Consider the following 25,917-nt stretch of genomic DNA (forward strand, 5'->3'; position numbering starts at 1 on the left):
AAATTAATTACTGTCAGTATATTAGGTATAATGGTTAATCTTGTGAGGTTTTCCAGACACTATACTAATTAATAGAATAGGATAAAGAGCTCTGGACAGTGTCCTGTCTCTTCAACACAGATGAACAAAACAATACACAGTATATACAAATAATCCTGAACAGAACACCATAATAAATTGATTTCTTTATGCAATAACTATATCAGTCAAAAACACACTAAGCAATTACGCAGATTTATGTCTGTATCTAAATGGCAATAAAACAATCAACATAATACCTGTAGGGGGCGGGTAGAGGAGATACAGTGAGCGTTTTCTCCTCCTGTCAAGAACACTCCTCCCACTACAACTGTCCCGACACACTCGCAGTCATTCATTGAGCCTCCGTTGGACTCTCACCCAGATTACCTTCCGTGGCTGTTTGGACAATGTTTCCGTGCAGAGCGGCGTGGCAGAGATGTGGGCCTCTGGCGCGACAGTCACTGAACCGCGCTCACCTCTATAGGGATGGTGAGGTTCATTTTATCCGTCTGATAGGTTATTTTTTCTTTGTTAATGTCATCATTATAGCGATCATCTATGTGCATTGGTGTTATGCGATCTGTTAAACGTATGTGGTTGAGCTAGACATTTGTCGTAATATTTCACAACATACAAGGGTATAATTTTATGGTGAACTTGTATGTAATTTAGGGTTAAGGAGAAATGAAGGTCAGTTACAACATCGAAGCGTGCTGGTGCTTCGCATGTTTAAAGGACGTTTTTAGAGACTGTCGCATTCTACACGCCTACTATACTTACACATGCGTTCTTTAAAGGGAACACTGTGTACAGATCGAATAAAACTCCGCCTGGCACTGAACATGCGAATGTTGCCATTTTGGACAACGCAACCGCATATTATTTTTTTATTTTGGTCCATATTTTTGTTGGTACTAATTTGTTCATCGAATAGATTTAGTTTTAAACTTTGAACGTGGTTCATTAATGTTTGCACCAGCAAATGCCTCCTCTCTTTACTTAATGGATTATGAAACGCGGACTTGCGTAATAGGGAATTCAGTCTAAATGAAATGTTTGACGTTATTCGTTGGGCACTTATTTGTGACCTTCAGTGTTGCAAGGGTACCACAGCAGTACGTTTCCATGTACAGCTCACGTGGTTGTATACGTGTGACGGAGCTCGATGTATAGACGCAGGAAGTCGATGTTTAGTATAAAAATATATTCAGAACGATTAGTTAACAGGTTACGCATATATCTCAAATAAGAAATATCGCACTAAATGCTCTCGTTAAATGTTTTAAAATGTTTAAAAGTATAATTTAAGACCATTACTTTATTATATAAAGAAGTTTCGAGTGAAGTTAAGTGTCGCAAAATGTAAAAAATGTAATCACACTAGCTGTATCTCAGAAAATAGCCGCGAGATATAAACGTGTACAGGCTTGCTTTAAACCTTGAATTCATTGTTGCCTGCTCAACTGTTACAGTATCAAGCTGTGAGAAATCTATCTACAGATTTATTTGCCAGTGGTTACATAACTACTATGTAAGAAAAGTGTCATGATCACAGGTAGTGATTTGTCTTCATTGCCCCCTATATCTTCTGTAATATTTTAAGATCCTTGCCTCTGACAATGAATTCCCAGTGAAATATTTTAGAGCTTGGCATAAATATAGAAAGATGTATATTCGTTATAAAAATAACAAAGGGTAAGAAACCCCACACTTTCCTCATAGGCATATTTAAATTATTTTTTGTCATATCATAAGTAACATCTTTTTATCTTTGTCAAGGCCCTAGTGGGCCCGGAAACACTAATCTAAGGTTATGTTAGAGTAGACTAATATATTGATCAGGCTGATCAATCAATGGGAGATTTTTAGAAGTAACCTTTAACCCAACCTGCTTTGGGCAAGAAGCAGACTTGGCAGTTCCCTCTTCTGTTTTTTAAATTGTAGTTATTTTTCTGTAAAATTAATTTTATTCCAAGAATGATGTCTTATTTGTCATCATTCAATTGTATTATGCGAATATACTGTATGCTTTTAGGTTGTTGACCACCCTGCACTCTAAATATAGTCATCTGTCTCAGTCTAGGAAATCTTTTCTCACCTTCTGTTGGTCTCATCCTTTGACTTCTGTGAGAGATTACCAGATTAACTGGTATAAATAACACAGAGGTGTCTATAATCCATTTACTCAAGACTAAACGACTGGATTATTTTAATAAGAATACTACAAATGCTCTGACCAAACCTCCTATGCTAATGTTGGATCAATTGTGGTCCAGACATAATATGACTGAACTAATATTTTTCCAGATTTTCTATATAGGGTACCAGGCAACTTTTTTTTAAAGGGAAGAGTTTAGATAGAGGTCCAACCTGAAGCACAATATATCAAGTTATATTTACATTTAATAGGTTTTATAGATTAAGATAATCTATTATAACAATAATTCTGACAAACATTTAGAAAAATCTTCACTCATTAAGATTTTTATGGATTAATTGTAACCATAATTTGAGTGTGGATAGACAGGAATACAGAGTTTAACAGCTAGATGAACGGAGACGAGAATATTTATATAGGAACCTAAAGCAACTGTCCAGAATCGAATCTGAGATTGAACTACTGGGCAAAGAACAGCTCACAACCTTCCTGGGATGCCTTGAAGGTCCATCTAGGAGGCATTCACTCCTAAAATGTAAGGGGGAAGAAAGACAAAATAGCATTCAAACTCACAATTTGTTGTTTTTTGCAGTCGTTCCTCGGAGGCTTATGTCGTCAGGTTCAGGTGGCTCAGGAGAAAATATCCTTTATGGAGTCCTCTGTGCCGGAGCATTTGCAGGCGCCTTGGCATATGTAAGTTCTATCAGAACTCAGAAAGTAATTTCAAACTATTCTAAAATTCTATTTGCATAGAAAACTAATGTAGATACAATTTTCAACAAAGATTTCTTTGGTTGGAGGAGTCTATTTGTTGTTGTCTAAACAAAACAAGATTTGCCCACACTTTTGCTCAATAAATAATAACTCATTTTTAAAGTTGTATGCATTGCTGAAGGTGCTAAATTAATACTCTTCAGTTTTTTTTATTAAAAATCCTATAGATTGCATGTAACCCGTCAGACAAATACATTTAAATAAACATGTTTTATTAATGTCATCATTGAAATCTGTGACAGGCCTACAGTACAGTATCAACAGACCGTGACCGTTACGATGACCGCATTTCAGAAATTAAGGCTCGTCCTAAATCTGAGTGGAATCCCAAACCATGGCCACCCAAGAGTAAGTCTTACTTATGGTTTTAACATATATTCTGTTCACTATTGTAACTTGGTCCAAGTTATTGTTAAGTATTACATGAGCTGTTTTAAATGTTAGTTAAGGTTTTCTAGGTTGCATCAATAGAAATCTTTGTGTACTCATGCTGCTTACCTGCTGAACTCAATTCCCAGTTTACAAAGCAAACTCATTTTGGTCTAATCCAGATGCCACTGCAATATTCTATTGCTAGTTTTAGCATAGCTCAAATACAACAACCACAACATTGTGTACAAGTATGCATAAAAACCTTCAACTGCTCAAGTGTTTCTGGGTCAGTGCAGTGTCAAACAGCTGAAAGTTTCCACCTTTGTACACTGTCACAGTTCAGCCAAGTCAACGTTCAGTACAATAAATAACTTGTATCGTATCCAGGCCAAAATAAACACTCTTAACTAAATTACAACAGTATTTAAAGACTTTCTCATTGACATTGTTATATGAAATTAGCTACTGTTTGACCATGGATAAATGTTTGTGTGCAAGCTTAATACACATGCTCAGTACATTCATTGACAGATTTCTAATAATAAATAAAACATTTTTGTTTGTAGGTGAGAATGACGGTGATGGTGAGTTAATGTTTTTCAGTAATTTTTACATGAAGTTTAATGTACATAATCAATCTTAATGTATGACTGTCTCTTTCGTGATATTTTCAAGAAATTAACTGTCATTTAAACTTAAACATGTTAAGCATGTTACTTGTCCTAAATGTAAAACCATTTGGTGAGCTTTAATATGCATGGTCTGAAATGTAGAATGATGAATTGACTTTAGGCATTATGTCGGTTAATTATGATTATTTGCTCTGTTAATGTAAAGAAAATTTACCCTAATCTGAAAGTCAAACAAATGTTTTCTTATGCAAAAACTACAGTATAAATAGACTGTGGTGATTGGCGGAATCTGTTTCTGCATATCTTTTGAAAGATGCAATGTTAAATCCCTACACTATGATTATACAGAGGTCGAGCTTGTGTAGAAAAATATAGCAAAAGTGTGAAACTATCGATTTTTTCTGAATTGCTGCTGAATTTATTGGTGTGGTTGGGATTGTTATGTTTAGTGAATAGCTGCCCTCATGTCCAAAACCTTTCAAACCCACCTGTTAATCAAAACTGGGTGTTACTTTCTCTGGCACTGGATCACACTCTCACTCCTTTTGTATTAACCTTAAAAGATTCCGTCAATACCCTTGTGCATTTCTATTCTTTTCCCAACATCTTTACCTGAAGTCTTTTATTACTCGGCCCAGTCCATATATATCTTTTTCCTAAAAAGCACCACAAACTAAGAAACTAACTAGTCAACTAAACTTTAAGCCTCTCTTTTCTAACCCTCTGTTTGTTCTGCCTCTTTCCAGTTTAACTAAATTGGACAGTCGGGCTGGTCATCTATAGTCATCAGTATTGGATCACTCACTCCTTATCTGTCCTGCTGTCTAGAATCATATTTCGCACCAAATTTCTTCTTTCCTCTATTGACTTATTTATTTTAGTTTCATGTGGTGTATTATAGTTAAAATTGTTGATGTTATGTAAACATTATGTAAAACCAGCTTTGGGAAACATTAAAAGTTCACAACCAAGCAACTTTGTGGGTATTCTGTGTTACTGGAATGTACAGAGATGCTGTGACCGCTAACTTGGATGGTAAGCCTTGACCATCTTTGTATTTCCTCACCTGCCCATTCCTCCTTGTTGTTCCTGTTTAATTTCTCTGTTATCTTCACCCATCCTCTCATTGGGTTTTGCATGCTGTCTGCAGTGATTTAGAATTTTGGTTCTTGTACACCCCTTCGATGGGGATTTTTTTTGGAGGTAAAATGGGTGCTGTGTGTTTTAAAATGCGCATGTACACATTTTATTTGCATCCGCCCATGTTTTCAGGTGTCCTGATGTCTAGTAAGTTAGTTGCCGGGTTTGACCGAGATCTTACTATAGTGTAGGCATTTTGTATAATGCCAATTGTATTTCAAATGCTATGGTTATTTGCTGGTTAGGGCCTGAAATGTTAAACTGAAATGTTTTTAAACTTTAATAACAATGGTTGGTGAGGTGGTTTATATTTTAATGTTTAGAATCTTTAGAAGATCTTCTTAAATCTCATCATCTTTTCAGAGTGTGTGCTGAAACATTGAAGCATAGCTTGCTGATTGGTTTTCCGTTCTCTGTTGTTTGCTTAGAAGCCAGTGAGGCAGAGGAAGCAGAGGCAACAGAAACTGCAGAAAGCCCATCTGAGGAGCCTGTGGCCGCTGTTGCGAATGAAAATGAGGCAGAAACTGAGGTGTTGATGGAAACAGCCCAGGTCAGCAAAGAACCTACTGGGTCTCTGGAGACTGTTGTGGAAAAGGTTGCAGAGACGGTCGCGGAGACTGCAGAGGTGGTCGCAGAGGTGGCGGAGGTTGTTGCGGAGACCGCTGAAGAGGTTGCGACGGTGGCACAGGAAGTGGAAAAGGTGGCACAAGAAGTTGAGGCAGCAGCAGAGGCTATTGTAGCTCCCGTCATCCAAGCTGAAGAGCCTGCATCAGAGAGCAATGGTACGCCACCGACGTCCCAAGATGAGGCAATAACATATAGGTTTTGCAGAACATATGAAAAGGAATAGACTCTCGGTTGTGCAATTTATAAAGTTATATTAATAACTTATTTCCAGTGTAGATATTTAAATATTTACCTACTGTGAGAATCTTAAGATGCTGCTTTTTGTGAAATATGACAAACATTCCACCACACATGCATTTCCTTTATACCATCAAATTCTGTTTCTTCATTACTTACATTGTTTTCAATTATGATCTCATCAACTATTTACAAATCTGAGCCTCATATGTTTCAACCTCTGGTTTGCCTTACCTCTTTTCAACTGCATGAAAAGTAACTGATAAGCTGCCTATGGACTGCTGTTTTTAGACCAATACCATTTTATTCTGTGCTTCTCTGCCATATATCACTTAGATGGTTCACGATATTGTGAAATCTTATACTCTACATCCAACTGTGAGTCATTTGCACTCTAGCTACTGTGACAGATATGTTTCTGTATTATTTTACCCTTTGTAGTCATCAGTATGAATAAACTGTCAGGGAACTCAATAACCTCACAAGGAACTTGCATATGTATGTAATCAACGACAGTGGTCATTTACTTGGAAAATTGCAACCATGTTATTAAATTAATAAAAAAAGAGTATGAGGGATTTGAAGCCATTTAATAAAACTATTGATAAGTATCAAAGATATTCTGTCTTCATTTTCTTTAACCGTTCTGCTCTTGCAAAATGTTATGATCCCTAATAAACAATGTTTTTATAATGCTCAATTTAGGGTTTTTGAGCATTCCTGTACTGAAATATCATCATGACACAGTAGTATCTTTAAAGTATGTGGTATGTCCCTTTCTAGGTGATATTTGGCAGTAAAGCCTCTTTGTATCATTTGAATAACGGTAAACTCTAAACTTAAAACACTCTCATATTCGTTCACGGTGTTATTTTTTGTGAGAATGGATTTTTAAAATGTCTAATTTTGTCTCTTTTACTATGTATGTTTGTGTCTTGAAATCTGCGATTTTTAACTAAATTCACACACCTTATGTGCCTCTACTTATTCCAGATGACTTAATGTAAATTTTTGGTTTAGGACACATGTACATGTGTGGGTTTGGTAGTTAAAAACCTCTGCATGAATATAATGAATCAATATTTTTTTAAGCTCTTTGGGTGGCGTTGTTGTGTTTTGCAGTGGCACAGTCAGAGTCTGTCAGCCCAGTAACCCGAGAAACAATGGAGATGGCTGCTGCCTCTGTGCTTGAGGTGGTTCCCCTCGAATCCGTGTCCGTGGAAGACATGGGTGCTGGTGCAGAGGCTGCAGTGCAAACTGAAACGTCACCAGAGAAGCCCACTAATGTGTCTGCAGCAAATGAGTTACAGAGTGAACCAGTAACAGAGGTAACATCTGTTGAAACACCAGTTTCACTAGAAGAGGCACCAGTTGCAGAGGAGGTATCTGTTGCCTTGGTTACAGAGGAAGCACCTGTTTCCCTGATGATAGAAGAGGTCTTAGCAGCAGAGGAGGATGTGTCAGCTGATTCCCCAGCAGTCTCAGAAGTGGCACCAGGTTCCACAGAAGCAGAGATATCAATTACCCCATTGACAGAAGAGACTCCAGTTGATATACCAGTTGCCCCAGTAGTAGTAGATGTACCAGTTACCCCAGTAGTAGAAGAGGCACCAGTTGATGCAGCAGTAGCCGAGGAGGCACCAGTTGATGCCCCAGTAGCCGAGGAGACACCAGTTGAAGCACCAGTAGCAGAGGAGGGATCAGTTGATGCCCCAGTAGCAGAGGAGGGATCAGTTGATGCCCCAGTAGCAGAGGAGGGATCAGTTGATGCCCCAGTAGCAGAGGAGGCACCAGTTGCCCAAGTAGCAGAGGAGGCACCAGTTTCCCCAGCAGCAGAGGAGGCACCAGTTGATGCCCCAGTAGTTGAGGAGGCACCAGTTGCCCCAGTAGTAGAGGAGGCACCAGTTGCCCCAGTAACAGAGGAAGCACCAGTTGAGTCACAAGTTTTCCAAGTATTAGAAGAGGCACCAGAAGAAGCTCCAGTTGTTGCAGTAGTTGAAGAAGTCATTGCTGAAAGTCCAGTTGTGGAAGTCACAGAAAGTGCGATTGAACCAGCTGTTGTAAGTGAAGTGGAGGTAGAGGCAGCATCTACAGTGGAAACATCGGGTGCACCTGATGGTTTGGAAGAGTCAGTTTCTGCTGAAGCGAAGCGAGATTACATAGTGGTTGTTTTGGAAGGAGCTCCCAAAACAGAAATAAAGCCCAAGGTCCTGGGTGTATCCCCCATGACTTGCAAGATCATCCCACCCCCTGATGATGAAGTGGAGCCTTCAGGTCAGGAAACAGGTTATCTACTTTAAAAGGGTGTCTTTATTCACTGAATTAATGATGATTGTAAAAGAAAAACTGGATTAACAAAATTACCTAGACATATTCAGAATAGTATTTAATAAGAGAAAGGTGAACTTTTATTATAGGTAGTGAATAATGGATAAATCATAGAATGTATTTGAATGTGAACAGAATGAAGAAATAGAAAGCAGGGAAAATATTGCTCATTTATTGATTTATTTACAGATTTTGGAATTTATTATTTAATTTGGCCTGATGCTTTAAACAAGATCAACATCAATAATATGTTTTTATCATATAGGGCAAGCACCAATTGTTTAAAGTACACATGCATTCATAACAGCTAAGGAGCTTAAGGTAAAAGCATTTTGTAACAATTTCATTTTACTGTTTGTTTGTTTTTTGGGTGGTGGAATTCGTTTAAAGTTGTGTTATTATTTATGTTTCCACTTTTGTTCTCAAACAAATAAATCTTTTGATAACTTTTCTACCTTATTTAAAAAATATACTGATTAACATGTCATATTTTATGTTTTGCATTTTCTTTATTGCAGTTGTGAGAGGTCAGATATCCTGGGATTGTAAACTGGATCCTTGAAGAAGAAAGTTCCCTTTTTCCTCCTTTACTTTGAGCTCACCTTCAATATGGCTCTATAGATTTCATGCATTTTCAGCTTTGATCCAAACACTGGGCCCAGACTGACTTTCAACGATACCTCCACTGATACAGAAACAATTGCATCACTCATACAGGTTTCTTGAACATTATCTATGAAAAGCTGTGATCTATCTTGATGTACATTTAGACGTTTTAAGTGATACTCCACCTTTTTTATTTTTTCTAGTAAGCTGCATGGTTGAGCCTATTATAATCTAGTTAACTCTACCTCAAACATCACACTAGTAACACAGGTTTCTAATTGTTGTGTCAGTAGCTACTATACCAGCATGGTTGCAAATTGGCCAAACAAAGACACTGCCATACCTGCACGATATTCACTTACACTTCCTTTTACGCTATTTTTGGTCATATTATTGGTCAGTTATTTATACATTTTCAGTATTTTTTGTTACCTCTACCTCAGTTTGAAACATGTAGAATTTAAAAACTCTGTTTAAATGCAATAGTATTTCATAAAAAATATTTTTTTCACTTCCAAAATCAGTATTGAGGCTCGAATGGAATTGTGACATTACATTAATTTACATTACAGGATACTATACATTTGTATTTGAATATGTGCAATACCTGGGAACGAACCAATGGCCTTGGAGTTGCAAGCGTCATGCTCTAACCACTGAGCTAATACATAATTATGTGAAACATGTGAAAAGTTACAACTGTTATTATTATTAATACATCACAATATTATATTGTTACAAATTGCATTTTAACATTGATTTTAAATGTCAGGTATTACAACATTATCTAAACACTGCTGCTACTCCTTCTGCGTCTTTATGCACCTGTTCTCTTTAAGATTACATTAATTGTCATCACGTCACTGCTAACATTTCTGTTGTTATAAAATATCTTGTTTCACAAGTCAGTTTTTCTTTATATGAAGGGAGGTGTCCAAACATGTTAGCAAAAGTTAAATTTTGATACCATCAAGTAATTTGCAGCTAATGTAAATGATACCATCAAGTAATTTGCAGCTAATGTAAAAGCATATGCAATGTTCTGATTTGATTTCTGATTTGATAGTGTATGACTATTTAATTAACAGTTTCATCTTCACTTCTTTAGATTCTTAGAAACGTGTTTATATGAGGGGAAATTAATGTCAAATAATAATTAAAAGATAAAACATTATATAACCACAGACAGTTAAGCCTAATTCATTTTCATACGTATTTTTAAAAGGGACCTCTACAGAAGCAATGTGAATTTTCAATCCTTTTCAATCACTTTTTGGGTTGTTATTTTACGGCTCGAAGGATGTAATGTCTTCTTGTGCTGTTTTGGTGTTTGTTACTTTTGCTCTTGAATGAATACCTCGTGAATAAAATGAGTATCTGTATCTGAGAAAATAAAATAAAATAAAAGTAACAAAAATGAATGAAGCCTTTTTTAAATCATTAACATGTCTGGTAAGGAAGAATATCATGATAGTTTGAAATGACAAATGATGACAGAAATTTCAATTTTGGGTGAACTAACTTTATCACTTACATAATGTGCGTGCGTGCTTGCGTACGTGCATTTTATCATATTCTCTCAACCTGGTTCAAACAAATGTTACTTATTAAACGTATTTTACTTTGAAAGTATTCGCTATGTAGTACGATAGTGCTAAAATAGTACATTAATTAATGATCATGTTACATTTTAATTTGATTATTTTTTTGAGCTTGTTGAAATTTAAGCGCGCGCGCGCACTTTGGACGGGCGTGTGATGTCACGAGCGGTTGCTGCGCAGTTCGTCGGTCAGATCTTGCTAACTGGAGGCCTGAAACCAGCGACGCAAAACATTGCAAACGAAACCAAAGCAGCATGCAAACTCGCAGATTTTCTTTCAATTTTAGATTACTTAAATAGACGTATATTTATTTCATTCATGCTTGCGCTTCGTCGGAAAGAATCCTGCGCAATTTGAGCTGCTATAGCGCTATCCAGTCCATCTGTCATTAGCATGATTAGCATGCTAACCGTATGACAGAGTGCATTCAACCGACCTAAGTTGGTTCAAACGACAAGAAACAACGATTAAAGGTAAGATATTTGACTTATCCCACCAAACCAATAATTCGATATTAAAGTAACCTTATTTAATTTAGACCAATATTAGCTGTATAGGTTGTTTTGGTCGTTATGTTTATACAGTTTGACGCAGCTGTCTGATCCATACTTGATTTTAGATAACCTTAGTCCTTGTAAACGTTCATTTGTTTGTGTTATTTTTCTTTACACGTGTCATTAACTTCGGAAATGCAGATGAATACGTTGGATGTTTACAATCATTCTGCGAGAGTGCAACTGGGTTGTTGAAAGGAGAAGATGTGAATAATAACAAACCTTACGGAGTATCAATGTTTATGCCAGCAATGTTTTATTATTTTGAATAAGAACTGTGACACAAAAGGGGTGAAACAAGCCATAGACTGAGTTGGCCGTATATTAAAACGTTTAGTTGTTCACTAAAAATGGCCTCTGACCGGTTGGAGCTTTAGATTATGCTATATCCTGTAACGTTACAGATGTGTTTGCAAGACAGAATGACAAAATATAATTCGCGTAAAAAGGCCAAAAACTCAAATAACACATTTTGTCTAATAAATGGTTTTGGTAAATGCTATGAGATATTCACAGTTGTCAATTATTTTGGTGTCCCTTTAAGTTGAGTTGTTAACTACATGGTAAATGTTCTTTTCTGGTATAAATGACAGAGGCAAACACATCTGCAGGGCACAACTTGTTTGATTCCTCTTTAAAAAAAGACTTTGACATATTCAGTTTGTATGGGTGTGCAGAGAATAGTTTCCCCAACAGGATACATACTACTTCCGTTTTCTTGTTTTGTTTTCTGCATGTGTGGATTTTTTGCCTGAAGGTCTGCCTATGAACATATTGAGCATCTCAGAGTGGCTGGTTCATAGATAAATCCAGTGTGCCACCTCTTAAGTCTCTTTCTCATACTTCAATATGCTTATAAAGTGTGGTTTCAGTGCTGTGTGTGACATCCATGAAAAAACACAAACATCGTAACTGATACCTGCCCCACCCACAAATCAAACACGTTAAATTTGTGAATATTATTCCAACATATCCCAACCCCTAAACATTAAACATTCTTTCCCAATAGAAGATAAAAAAATGTCTTGCTTACTTGACATAGTTTTATGCATAGTAGGAGTCAATATATTAAGTATATGTTCTCTTCTCAGGCTTGGACATCACTCAAGGTCATCAGCAGGGACCAGTGAATATTTGCAGTTTTGACACAGAGGAATGAGTCATGACCTCAGTGGTGATTGTAGATGGAGGAGGGAATATACTGGAGTATGTTGCTGGAGATGAGGAGGCACAGCAGGTGACATTTGTACTACAAACACATAACGGCTAAAGAATGAACGTGTGTTGAAATATCCATTCATATGTAATGGAGCACCATAAGCACACAAGTAATGTGAATTCAAGAATTCACTCAATTGAAATAAGATTGATCTGTTTTATTCCCAGGAGGTTTGTCCTGAAGGGGTAGAGCCTGATATAGAGAATGAGTGTCCTGCAGTGATAGTGGAGCAGGTGAATAGTGCAGAAGTGGAGCAGTGCTATGCTGCTCAGGTATTGGTCTATGATGATCAGAATACCTATATGGTCCAAGATGTGGCTGAAGAACAAGTGGTGGAAACTGAGTTGCAAGAGATGGAAGAAGGTAAGCACAGAATTCATAAACTGCCTTCAAGAACATGTACAGCTTGGTGTATTAGTGTACATATGATTTGTGTGCCGTGTCTGGTTGGATAGCCAGTAAGAGTATGTAAGGATGTTTTTTAATACATGCTTCTGTTTTTGTTCTGATGTATATTAATTTGGAAAATAAAATGAGCCATCTATCACTTTGCAGTTTCAGGTTAATTGCAAAGGTTTTGTAAGACGAACATCTTTCACATCATCAAAACTGTTGAAGAAATATTACTCTAGGGAGGGATAGGATTTGCCAACATAAACAGCTAAAGAGAGACATCTTGTGGCCCTCAGTTGAAATTGGAGAAGATAGAGAAGCAAAAAGTATATGTTCATTGTGAATATTCATAACTTGTGTATTGTATTGATGTTGTTATAGTTAAGAGGGAAACCGCCAGACAGAGCCAACTTCTATTTAAACAAGCTTTTAATCGCCTGTATTCAAAGACAGAAAATACTCTTATCCGAATCTGGTAAACAGTAAAACTTAATAAAAACAATATAATAATATATCTTTGAATAATCATTATGAAGGACCACGTGATTTGAGGTAAAGAGCGCTTGGCTCCTGTAGAGGTAAACTATGAAAAAGCGCTTGAGTGAGAAACCAGGAAGTGAGAAGCTGCCGTGGATCCGCTGCTCCAAGTTCAAGTAACATTAAATAATTTATTTCCTTTTTGTTTTATCGACATTGTTATTTTGTATTTGTAAATTGATAAGTATTGTTGTTGTATTTCATAGTTGTTTTGTTTGGTTCAGTATGTTAGTTTATGTTGTTCATTCTAGCGTATGGATGCTAGAGTCTGTCGGAAACCAGGAAGTGTTTGTTTTCTTTTTCGCTTATCCCACACGTTGTTTGTTATGCGGTTTATAACTTAACTAGCAGAGATTTTGTGTTTCATTTTTGAAAGTTGTGCTGAAATGTTTTAAAAAACAGTTTATTTTCTTTACGATATGATTGTGCGTCCCGATCAGCTAACGGTGCTGGTTTTTATTGATGACTTTCGAGATAAATCAAAGTTATGCACGTACTTAGTTTTGCGGGTTGTTTTAGTATTGCATTGTGCTCAAAGCAAATCTAAGGTAAACAGCAAATCGTGATTAATATACTTCCTTTTTATCTTTGCTAAAACGTAGGGTTGTTGAATTAAAAGCACTGAAAACGTACCGCTGTTAAAAACAACCCTTTTTTGTTTGTTTTGTTTGTTTGATGTCGGGAAATATTGTTTTAAACGTTGCTTTGGGCAATATATGATTTGTTTATTGATATACAATTCCGTTTTGTTTGTCTTCGGAGTTTAGGGCGGAAGTGTTTTATGGGCGTTGTACGTCGTTGAGTGACAGCGTACATGACCAATCGTTGTTAACAGCTCTTGCGCAAGCTACAGTTAAGCCAATGAACGAAGAGCTATGGAAATATCTTGTTCATTTACCGCCAATTTGGATACAAAAAGAACAAAATAAGGCAGATGCAAAAAAACACTCTAATAGAAAGCTAGTCTAAATCATGAAATTAAAGTAGTCGATTTAAATCAATAAATGGAAATGTCATTGCACTGTGTTTTCTATAAATGCAGTTCTTTCACATGAACCTTCACCATTAACAGAATCTAAAGACTTGACATTTTAAAAAATTGTTATCATTACTTGTTAAGCTTTAGTAATGCATTTAGTCAAACTTTTCTGAAGGTGTTGTTATTAGTGACAAGAAGAACTTTTTTTCTCGTTCATAGTGGAGGACTCGGTACATGACAAAACTATTGAAGCAGCCGAAGCACTGCTGCACATGGATTCACCTTCCAGTCTGCATGGGGATCGCAATGCAGGTGTGTGATTACATATATGCGTAAAATGTACTGCAAATCCTGTGGTGCCACTCGGTCAATAGTATTTAACTTTGTAAACATGCCTGTTTTTGTTGGTCTTGTCTTGCAAACAAATCATTTAGTTGACTTCTGCTCTATCTCTCCCTGCAGAGGAGCTTTTTTCTGAGGTGGAAGTGGAGGTGAGAACTGAGGATATTGGACCTGCTACAAAGGACATTGTTGTTCTACAGCAGACAGAATTACAGAAGAAGAAAAGAGGTAACGTGTTTTATTAAAGATCACTTATCAGTTTCTACCAATCTCATATTAATCTTGAGTACCTACACAGTAGTATTGCATACGTCATATATTCGAAAAGTAGTTTGATGAAATGAATAAAAGAGAGATACAGCTTTACAATTATTTCCGGCAAAAACACAAGCTGCTAGATGTGGGGAGAGTGGGACTGAACTATAGCACGAGCAAGCATCACATCATCCCTTCGTATTTTGTACATAATACACGTACATGCCGATTGCCAACAAAACACAGACGTATGACTTACTGTGCGGTTAATGTCCGCCATCTTTAAGCACTGGGACCACGCCATCTATCAGTTTCAAACAATCTCCATATCCAGCATTATATCCAGCTTCACTGTCCATAAACTTCACTATCACAAGAGTAACGAGCTGCAGCGCAGATAATCTTGATGGTAAGCGGGTCACACTCGTCTGTTGGTGTGTGGGCGGGCTCTTTCTTTCAACGTGGTTTTCTGGGAGGATGACCAATAAAAGAAATAGGATCCCTGTGATGACAGAACTATAAGAAAACTTTCCTAAACAAGTTGGAGTGCTGGGGGAGTGTATAAGATACAGAAATACTACGTCATTCATCCAACTCGTTTTTTCACAAGTTGACCATGTCAAATATGAGAACCCAGCACGTTTAATAGTGTAAAGAAGTCTGAATGCATGACATACCCGATCTTTAAAAACAGACATTTTAAAGCATTAGTTAGATTTATTTTTTATTGTTCCTTATATATACATCGATCCCGCTGTAAAACGGCACTTTTGTATATTCTCTCAGGTTTAACTTCTAAATGGTTTTAATTTACTAATGGTTATTAAATCATAAAATGTTTGCTTTTAATAACTGTATTTAATTTTTAATCAGTTTATATTTAAAATAAGACGTTTAATATGCGCAATGTTCTCCATCAGGACGAAAACCTAGAACTCCACGAAATAGCTCTGATGGTTCACTGGATCTGGTCTATAAGAGGAAATCAAAAGATAGCAAGGGTAAATGTTTCAGTTAACTTGTATGTGTAAGTTAATATTTTCCAGTGTGCCAAAAATCTGAACGTGTATGTTTTCTAGGTTCGACTACTTATCTATGGGAGTTCCTGTTGGACCTCCTGCAGGATAAGGAAACATGTCCAAAATACATAAAGTGGACTCAGAAAGAGAAGGGCATTTTCAAGCTTGTGGATTCCAAAGCGGTGTCTAAATTATGGGGCAGACATAAGAATAAACCGGACATGAACTACGAGACAATGGGGAGAGCACTCAGGTAATGTTTCCTCTATTGTTTCAGATATCTAGATTTACTTTCTTGAAATGATGCCAGTGGTATTAACATACTGCTTTGTATAGGTATTACTACCAGCGGGGCATTTTAGCAAAAGTAGAAGGCCAAAGACTCGTGTACCAGTTTAAGGAGATGCCGAAAGATATTGTCTTCATAGACGACGACGACGATGACAGCATTGATGAAGGACAGAAAGAAACTCCAGCTGTTAATCGCAGCAATCAGAAGGGCAAAGTGGAAGTGGTCTCTTCCTCTTCTGCTTTGCCTAAAATCATCAACCTAACCTCGGGACAAGATGCATATATAACCCTGCAGCAGGTCGACCGCCAACTCAGCGACAGCCCCTGGGTAAGATATTTCATTATTTATCAAGGTGTCTTAATTACAAGTTTAATTACAAAATAAATAAAAAAATGAGCACTAAAATAAATAATTTATCTTTACATTAGATATTTTATTTCCGGAATGAATTCTTAATTGTTTGATTTCCTAGTTCTAGATGAATTGTTTGAACCTTTGTTTTACATTCTTTTGTAGGATGGTAAGGCTGGCCATGCAAGTCCCTTTTCTCATGACATCACAGGGTCAGAAAATCTCCACATTATCTGTCAACTCTCCCACTGTTCGCTCTCAATTCCTCCCCGCTTCCAGCTCATTTGTGGGAGGCAACACCACAGGCAAAGTGCTTCTCCAGGCTGTGCCGACGCTAGTACCAGCACAGGGCCAAAGCGGCGAGAGAATCACCTTGCAGCTCATCACCCTTCCCACTTTACCTGGCAAGGGTGGCACTCCCATCTCACTGAGCACGCTTTCCCCTGTGACCACAACCACCAACTCCCAAGTTCTGAAGCTTGCCGTCCCCTCTAATATGGCTGCACCTGGAACCTCAGGTGCTGTTACTATGGTGACCTCGCAGCCAGCGGTGACTGTGGTGCCAAACAAACAGCCTGCAATGTCTCTACAGGATGTGACTATTGTAAAGGTCGAGACTTCTGAAGTTACGGTTGACAGTTCTGCAGGGACCACTGCAGTTACACAGACAATCCCCACAAACACAGAGAGCTAAAAAAACATTGACACACAGGAACCAATAACAGTTGTGATGCAGATGCTAATAGAGAAAGTTGTAATGAAAAACATCCAGGGTCTTGGAATGGTGGCTGTGTCTTATGTGAAATGGATGATCCAGCACTACAGCTCAGACACTCCCCCACACTATAACCACCTTGTGTAGCCTCAAACCAGGGTTAGACATTTGAAGGCTTTTTTTCTTCCTTTCCTTACGTAAATGTGTTAAAGTCCTGCTTTGTTATAGCAAAGTGTCTGTGCTGTGATGCTGTAGGAATTAACTTCACTTGGTGCTAAAGATTGTAAGTCACATGGGTGAAGAGAGGCCACCAGCTGAGTTGCTTGTGCTCACCTGGAGCATGTGAGAATCTGCATATACATACTCGCTGTGGTAGTGAATGATAAATAAAACAAGCAGCCTTAGGTCACCTTTCTCCTGCTCATTGTTTTTTTTTTTCTGTAAATATGAGATTTTTTTATATTTTATACCAGGAAGTGTTTTTACAGTTCAAAGGAAACTGTTTTCCGAAGGACATACATTTTTTGTGTTTTTCATTTCAATCTTTTAAAATAATTTTCTCATGTTTCTCCGCTGTCTCTTTTTTGTGTACCATGCATTTGTGGCTTTGTACTTTGTGAATCACTTTGGTTGATCATACATGTACAGAAAGGGAAAGAAAATACAGTATATTGAATATTCAATATATGAAGCATATATTTTGTTGTATTCTTATGCTAAAATGTATCCTAGTAGATTTAAATATAGAAAACAAATTATGCAACAAAAAAAATTACCTAGCTTTGTTTTTGTTTCATTTTGTGTGCAAAAAGTAATTTTGTTAACTGATCTTCATGAACTTCTATAGTTGACCTTTTTGTTTCAGGTCATATGACCTATATTAGGACTGTCATAAGTGTGAACATGAATATTTTTAGTTGGACCTTTGGTAATAAAGTCACTTCAGTACTATTGTTTTGTTGAAACTATTGAAACACGAAGAGTCTGTTAGCATCTTTATTTGAATATAACTCCCTAAACATACAGCTTAATGTTCATTTGAGAGACCTTATTATCTGTGACTAATATAATATTTGCCAGAGCTCTGTTGGTGTTTGCAGGGACATGGAACAAACCCTTGCTCCGAGGTTTATCAATCTGATCAGCTCAGATTTAGACCAAAATAGATTAAATTGCCGTGATCAGGATCTTTGCATCAAGATGATAAAATGTAATCTTCAGAACGGTCTTAGAAAAGGCAAAATGTCTCCAAGGAAGAAATGGTAACATTCAGGAAGTTAAAACACTGTCATGTGTTTTTTTCTTTTTAGGGTATTATACTGTATTATTTATGCTCATATATAGGAATAGGTCTGAACCGCATGCCTCTGTACTTGAAGCAATATTGCAGGGGACTTTCATTATTTTTATTATATGACCGCATCAGGGTGATAGTTTGCAGGGAACCATTGCATTCAATAATCTCATTAAAGTGGAGTGAGCTTAATTTAATAGAGATCCTTTTCTTGAAATTCTCTCAGGCACTGGATTTGTATGCAACTGTTTATCGAACTTTATTTGTCATCTATATGAATTTGCCCTTTAAGGACAAAAACTATTCTGTTACATCTTAACTAATCCTTCTGAGAGAATGCATTTAGTTTAACTAAAATTGTCTGAATATTCAATCTGTATGCATTTAAAATAAATTACGCTTTTCTGTACTCTTACTGTCTATGGAAAATCCCACCTCACTGTTCCAAACTGCTCACATTTGCTTTTAAAATAAAAAGAGACCACGTCCATTCAAAATGTGTGACACTTTTATATTATTTCCAATGGCAAACATTGGTGATTACAATAATTTTAAGGAAAAAAATTAACGGTCATATAAATATAAACATCTTTCCACGTGTGCAACGGTTTCAAGAATGTGCATCTTCCTGAGATCATGATATCATTCAGCACTTAATAAATTACAGACTATTGCACAACCTCTGTTTTACAAACAATGCATCATATCTCCATCCAGGTAAATAAATGCAATTACAACAGTCCATGAGATGTGTATAAAGACCAACTTCAGAAGGTAAAAATAAGGGTCATGTGAATGACATAAGTTACATTCTAATACAAATGTAATTCATTCAGACATACATTCACACATGCTCTAGGAATGTCTCTGGAACACTATTGAGTAGCACTTATAATTGACAGCTACATGAGCCTATGAGGCTGCTGATTGAAGCTGAGGTCACACACCAGAGACAGATGGTCAGAGGGATAATTGTAAGAGGGAAGCCGGTCTGGTCCAATCTGCTCTTCACTGGGTATCCTCAGCACAGCATCCACACGGAATGCTCTTTCCGTGTACCAAATGTAGTCCAACGTGGAGCAGCTCTCTCCGCTAGGACGGATTTTCCAACTAGTATAAGGCGGTTCTGTAGTCCCGTCCTCACTTAGACACTTGTACGCACTGTCCAGTCCCAGTGGGGACGTCATGAAGCGTCTATACACTTCCTCACTTGGCTCAGCGTTGAAATCTCCACATACCACCAATGGAATTCCTTCCTCCTGGTCCATCTCTGGATACGACTGAGCGGTGATGTTACGGAGCTGCTGGAGGAGATGAGCCCCTTGTGCACTGCGAAATGCCTCCCAGCCACTCCGGGCTTTCAGATGAGTTACTGCCACGCAGAAGACTTGGCCCGTGAGCCTGCAGCGAAGCGTAGCCACAATGGCCACCTGGTTGGTCTTGAGCATCATGGCGGACAGTCTGAGGTGGTTGGTTTGGAGCAGCTGGAAACGTCGGCGGCTGAAGAACAGAGCGCATCCATCTGGACCATTGTTGTTGTGAACGTCCAAGCAGGGGGAGCACGGCTTGGGGCAGAAGCTGCTTTGATAGCCCAAGCTGGCTAATACAGGCTGGAAAGTGTCAAAGTAGTGATCCACCTCCTGCAGGCACAGCACATCGGGTCTGCAGGTAAGGATCTCTTCTAAAATAAGATATTTTCTCTCAGACCAGTTTAAGGCTTCCATCGGACAACGCACAAAACCGTCCTTTCCTTCACCTAAAGCTGTAGACATACAACAGTACAAATAACATATTAAGATCATATTTAAAGAAACAAAGATGGAGTTAAGCATTCAAATACATAAGCAGTCAAACTGTACCTTGCGCTAAAATGTTCCACTGCATAATGCGGATGGGTTCATTCTGCAGCGAGCTGGCTCTGATCCTCATAATGTCCCGGTGCAGCCGAGGAGGACGATTCCTCAAAACCTCTTCGCATTCACGCAAGAGGGCATCTGGGTCGGCCTGCTCGTATTCGTAGTCATCATTATCCACGTGTGGGTCTGCCAGTGGAGCGCTGCTCAGAGTCTGAGGCAGAGAACTGAAGAGCCTACTACTACTGCTGCTGCTTCCCATCTGACACACTACAGAAACACATACAAACAATATAACACGTTACATACACATAATTTACATAGAAATCTAGTGTACTGAAATTATGACCCGACAACCATTCTTAGTACACTAGTCTTCATAGTAGTGATGATAACATCAAACAATAAAATCATTTTAAAACAACAATACATTTAAGGCGTCTTGCCTTGCATCCCCAAAAGACTTCTTTAGTGTTTGTGGATCACACAGTCACCTCAAACATTTGGGTCTAATAAACCCCAAACACACATCTCAGCAATACCTCTTGTTCTCTTCTTTTCCAGCTATGTTTTTGTTTTCAGATGCAAGCAAACTATTGATGCCGTTTCTTTGATTATATGAAAATCCAGTCAATGCAATCCAATGGTGATACAATGCCAGAGAGAGCAGAGCACGCCCGCATCCTCCGATTCAGCTTAAATCACTGTATTCTGACAAGTGCGACGATTCTGGGGGTTGCGGATATGACTGTGTGAGCATGCTACACAAAGAGATTCCTGAACGAACCAGCGCATCCTTCCCCCACCATTCATACCGAACAATGACTCGTTTGAAAATCAGGAGAGGGAACCGATGCGTGCCCGCGCGTACAAGTGCGCGCTCAGACACGCACGTGGTTGAAGAGAACAGATCGAACTTAATCAACAGATTGAAGAGGACAGTGTGTCTCAGTGTGGAATGTAATTCAATAAACTCGTGTCATCCAATAAATTAAGAAAAAAATTGAAGTCACTTGATCTGTTATGCCAGATATGGAAGAGAAGGGTTCATATTTGCTTATCCAGCATAGTGACCTACTACCTTTTTTTTTAAGTAAACCTTTGCTGCTTTGGTGATGTAACATTTGGCATCTCGTGTTAAAAGATTGTATCACTCTTCAGATGTTTAATATGCAAAGCGTCTGAACCAATTCATGTGGAACCATTAGGGGACACTTGCTGGACGCTACACTGACCTTTGCCTGAACTATCGAGTTACAAAGAAAGTACACTTAGAATAGATCCTAGTACAGAACAACAAACAAACAGCTCTGTCTTTGAAAATAACACATGCGTCGGGACATCATTCATCAAACATTTAGTGAATTACGCATTTCTATTTGGACGAATAGCAAGCTCCGTATGCATATGTAAAGCAATGACACTAGATAATGGGATATAATGAAACACAAAATACATTTGAATAAGGAACGTAAAGAACTTAAAACAATATAAATCAAATGATCTGTTTGTGAAACCGCAGTATATCTCCACCTACAGGGTGTAGTAAGTACTTGTTTTCCTGCTCGTGTCATCACCTTACCTAACGTGAACGTCACGTTACATGAGTCACCTGCTATCTGCATTTAGGACAGAGTCCTTAAATTTGTACTTAAATTTCGTATGTTTTGACAAGAAACAGTGACCAATGTTCTGACATTACGCCGAATAAGACCCGAATTCCCCGCCTAATGTTACAGCTATTTTAGGTGTCGCAAAACGGCTTCTATCCCTTAACAGTGGTAACGTTATCAAACGTTAGGAAGTCAGGAAATGAGACAAACCCGTATTTTCTAACCAAAATTTATAACACAAGCATATGTAACAATCTTTTTTGGCACAACCTTGTAACGAACCTTGTAGAATAGGAGACGAGTTTGACCTCGATGGAGGAAGAAGAGCCCTTGAATGACAGTGTCGTGAAATCTTCGTCGTAGCGGATTTCTTTGGATGTGTCCCCAGTGATGAGAGAAACAGGGCGGTCAGGTCTCGGTGAAAAAGCGACGAACAACGTCGAGCCGGATGCATTCTTTCTCTCTCTTCGGTTGACAGTCCGTAGTTTAAAGCGGTTCAAACTGTTTTAAAGTTTGACTAAACCGATAATGCGTTTACTACTCCCCATAAAAATAACGTGTTAGTTGTTTAAGGCATTTAGAGATGATTTTTTGACGTGTTAAGTTGTCTTTTTAGTGTATGGAAAAAGCCGGTATGGTTTCATATTACTTAAGAGTAATACATCATCTATCTTTAGATAGGTGACTCCAATAGACTGATTTGTCAAGTAGTATTGATATCACTTATCAAATTATAGTATTTCTCTATTTGTAACATAAATATTCCTATTATAAATTATGTTTTTGAATAGATCTCGAAATAGTTTTAGGATAAGAATATTCCTATATATTGTAGTACGATACGTACCTACATAACTCCGAATGGTTTAGTCCTACTCAAGGGACAACCCGGTCTTTTTAGCGTAGCAAGCCATATTAGGAGGAACTGACGCGTGTACAGCCAATCAGAATGCAGGATATGCTGTGACCCATAGGAACGCGAGTACGTCATCATGACTGACGTACACAGCACGGTTCGTGGAACTAATTTAAATTCCAAGTTTTATAAAGAGAAGAGATGTTTTGATTCTCTTCATAGCAGAACTCTTGATGTATACAATAATAAACAACCCTTTAGAAACACAACTTGTGTAATATGCACTATTAAATTAAATAATTAAATGTAACAGTTAAAATATGAACATGTATTTATTATAAATAATTTCATGTCCTTTTTGCAGTGGGACATAAGGAGTATGGATTTCTGACGCAGATATGCTGACATGAATGTCTTATTATTACATTATCTTTACATAACATCACTGAGACAGAACACTTCTGTTTATTTGAACAGCAGTTTGTCGAGACCCCAATGGGCCTATTGATCAAATGCCTGTATCAGCATGTTTGGACACAAATACATGTTCCAATGACATCAAGGTCATTTACTTTAGCAGAAATAAGAGGTTTTCTGAAGGAAATAGCAGGTGCAGCATAAAAATAAGATGATTGAAGAGTTCCTTCAATTTAAGGTTAGCTGTAGCCTACTATAGGACTGAGACAATAAGATGTTTTTACTAGACAATAAAAAGATGTAATGTCCTCTGAAATAATGAATATGCTGTAAAATTCTAACTCTTTCAACCTGAGATCCAAAGCTCCTCAAAATTGTAAGTTCCATTAAACTGGCTTTACAAGCCATGTGAATTTAAACAATAATACACTGACTTAAAAACTTTGTTGCTGTTTTTATATATTTTTTTTTCAAATACATAAAATGGTTCATCCAAAAATGAAAATTCTGTCATCATTAGCAGGAAAAATTCAAATGCGTGTCAAAGGTGCCTCCAGTTTTCCTAAATTCTTCAAAATATCTAATTTCATATTCAACAGAACAAAAAATATATACAACAAATACATTTATAAAGGTTGAGGGCGAGTAATTCATGACAGAATTGTCATGTTTTGGGTGAACTATCCCTTTAAATTATTTTGATGAATTACAGCAATTGAAAATGTGTTAACATGACTTATTGATCACATTTTATGCAGTCAATAAACTATAGATAAAAACAAAGACCTGCACGCATAATTAATAAATAAATCAGAGAATTGTCTTTTTTTATTGAATGACAACTATCTTTTCATAATGAAACTACTGTGTTGAAAAAACCAAAAAGAATGTTTGTGATGATATTGCACTTGTTTTGTACAAATGTCACTTTTTTTCCTTTGTGTTGTTTTGTTATCTGTTTGTGTTAATCAATATTTATCTCTTTTAACTCTCCGCCTCAGTTAGGTCCAATGTTCTGTATTGATTTTAATAAAGTGAATCTGGAATGGAGTCACTTATGGCAATTTGTGAAAAAACAACACGTAAACAAACAGCAGAAAGTCAGGATCATCCAGAATTTGTCACATTCACTTCACCTGGAGCAACCTGATCAGCATAAATGAGAAAACCTGTGAAAACACTGTCAGTCCAGAATGGATCAAAGAATAGTCCATTTTGTCCTGAATAGAAGATCTGAAGCCAAACCTGATCTCCTTTCTGCAGTCGGAGTACTGTTGAACCTGAAGCTACATCATAGTTGCCTGTGTTGCCATCAAATGTTCTGATCTTGTACTGGCCGTTGTGGACGAGGCCGATTGCCAGGTGCTTGTTAGCCAACGTGATGTCATATGTAAAGTAATACACACCAGGTATTGCACAGTTAAATTTCCCACTTGTAGTATTGTAATGGCCGCCCTCGTTCATTAAAATCCTGTTGAAGCGGATAGGCGTGCGTTCCTTTGGGTAACTCTTGGTTACCGCTACTGAGAAAGCAGAACGCGCCTCTGTTCCACAATCACAACCTCCAGGTGAACCGGTCTCTCCTACATCTCCCATCGCTCCTTTTGTCCCATTAGCCCCAGACACACCAGGTGCTCCTCGCTCTCCCTTCAGGCCCCTAGGTCCTGCCTTTCCAATAATTCCTGGACGTCCTAGTGGTCCATGTTTACCAGGATTGCCAGGACGACCCTGTTCACCTTATATTCGGGAATAAAAAAATTCACAGATGTCTAGATGAAAGAAAACACACTATATACAGTAAAGGTTAAAAATCCTTCACCTTTCTCTCCCTTCTGACCCATGTCACCATCTTTGCCATCCTGACCATCGACACCTGGAATGCCCATCTTGCCTGCATTGCCGATGGGACCTGCTGAACCTGGAGTCCCTGAAGGACCCTGAGGGCCTGGCAGACTGCAACTGAGCTGAGATGAATGAATTGTGTAGTTGCGTCCCTTCTTGATGGCACCGTTCACAGTCAGCTCAGAGAAGAGAGACAGCAGGCACACGGCCAGCGGTAACTGATACATGATGCAGCTGTGGCTGCAAACAGAGCAGATGAGGGTGAGGCCAGACTTTGTGGGGAATTTCCATTCTTTTAAACTGAACATTTAGCTAAAGAAGTGACAATATTAAAAGATGAAGTAAAGCAAATACACACCATAATAAAATGAATGCTCAACTTTGTTCTAAAGAACAAGAACAAGTACACGTACAGGCTACATAGGCCTAAACATCTCCTTTTTTTATATGAAATTATCCGAAGATATTACAGTAGTAAAAGCATGCATAGGCTTGCACAAGCCCTCACCAGAGGAAGGAAATATGCACAGCAAAACAAAGTAAAGATCCAGCTGCGATTGTCGCAAAGACAAAAATGGAGAAAAATAAACAAGTTTTGTTTAAATGGATTTGCTAACAACTCTGCAAGCATCCACCCAGTTTAAGTTCTGACGTGCTCTGCCAGATAGTTCACACATGATGTAATTGAACACACTGGGGGAGGGGATTCAATGAGTTTGTTATATCATAATACTGCAACTCGCAAATCACTTAAAATGAGAATAAATGTATAAAGTCAGTGTAAAGTTACATAGAATGGCAGCAGTGTGGCGTGCACTTGTTCTGCACAAGTATTTGGGAAACACTTGAGATTAAACATAATAACAAAAACATGATAAACTAAATTGACA

The 25,917-nt window shown here is 37.8% G+C and overlaps 4 protein-coding genes across 9 annotated transcripts; 2 read left to right on the forward strand and 2 right to left on the reverse strand.

Annotated features, from left to right (window-relative positions):
* Positions 1-323: 323 nt before the first annotated feature.
* mgarpa (mitochondria localized glutamic acid rich protein a) lies at positions 324-10,316 on the forward strand. Its single transcript, XM_056769556.1, has 8 exons — positions 324-510; positions 2,772-2,872; positions 3,196-3,301; positions 3,892-3,909; positions 5,526-5,879; positions 7,084-8,235; positions 8,555-8,610; positions 8,808-10,316. Exons 1-7 carry the CDS (start codon positions 429-431, stop codon positions 8,572-8,574), a joined length of 1,833 nt encoding a protein of 610 aa, XP_056625534.1. The 5' UTR covers positions 324-428; the 3' UTR covers positions 8,575-8,610; positions 8,808-10,316.
* A 347-nt stretch (positions 10,317-10,663) lies between these two features.
* On the forward strand, positions 10,664-18,103 carry elf2a (E74-like factor 2a (ets domain transcription factor)). Its single transcript, XM_056769448.1, is given in 10 exon segments — positions 10,664-10,969; positions 12,142-12,287; positions 12,437-12,632; positions 14,398-14,490; positions 14,641-14,748; positions 15,696-15,776; positions 15,855-16,047; positions 16,131-16,401; positions 16,403-16,413; positions 16,603-18,103. Coding segments are annotated over 9 exon segments (1,557 nt in total). The 5' UTR covers positions 10,664-10,969; positions 12,142-12,212; the 3' UTR covers positions 17,132-18,103.
* An 833-nt stretch (positions 18,104-18,936) lies between these two features.
* nocta (nocturnin a) lies at positions 18,937-22,776 on the reverse strand. 2 transcript variants are annotated; one of them, XM_056769451.1, is made up of 3 exons: positions 22,195-22,776; positions 20,306-20,569; positions 18,937-20,208 (listed from the first exon to the last, which is right to left on the reverse strand). In XM_056769451.1, the coding sequence occupies exons 1-3, from the start codon at positions 22,364-22,366 to the stop codon at positions 19,349-19,351; spliced, it is 1,296 nt and encodes a 431-aa protein (XP_056625429.1). In that variant the 5' UTR covers positions 22,367-22,776; the 3' UTR covers positions 18,937-19,348. The 2 variants fall into 2 exon arrangements, with proteins under 2 accessions (XP_056625429.1, XP_056625430.1); XM_056769452.1 differs by lacking the exon at positions 22,195-22,776 and adding an exon at positions 20,842-22,181.
* Positions 22,777-23,574: 798 nt separating this feature from the next.
* Positions 23,575-25,891, reverse strand: c1qtnf2 (C1q and TNF related 2). 5 transcript variants are annotated; one of them, XM_056770359.1, is made up of 3 exons: positions 25,536-25,891; positions 25,005-25,261; positions 23,575-24,921 (listed from the first exon to the last, which is right to left on the reverse strand). In XM_056770359.1, exons 2-3 carry the CDS (start codon positions 25,252-25,254, stop codon positions 24,293-24,295), a joined length of 879 nt encoding a protein of 292 aa, XP_056626337.1. In that variant the 5' UTR covers positions 25,255-25,261; positions 25,536-25,891; the 3' UTR covers positions 23,575-24,292. The 5 variants fall into 5 exon arrangements, with proteins under 5 accessions (XP_056626337.1, XP_056626335.1, XP_056626334.1 ...); XM_056770357.1 differs by having other exon boundaries at positions 25,005-25,267; XM_056770356.1 differs by having other exon boundaries at positions 25,005-25,339.
* Between the last annotated feature and the right edge of the window lie 26 nt (positions 25,892-25,917).

This window comes from Triplophysa dalaica, chromosome 16, assembly GCF_015846415.1.
Source record: "Triplophysa dalaica isolate WHDGS20190420 chromosome 16, ASM1584641v1, whole genome shotgun sequence".
NCBI classification, from domain to species: domain Eukaryota; kingdom Metazoa; phylum Chordata; class Actinopteri; order Cypriniformes; family Nemacheilidae; genus Triplophysa; species Triplophysa dalaica.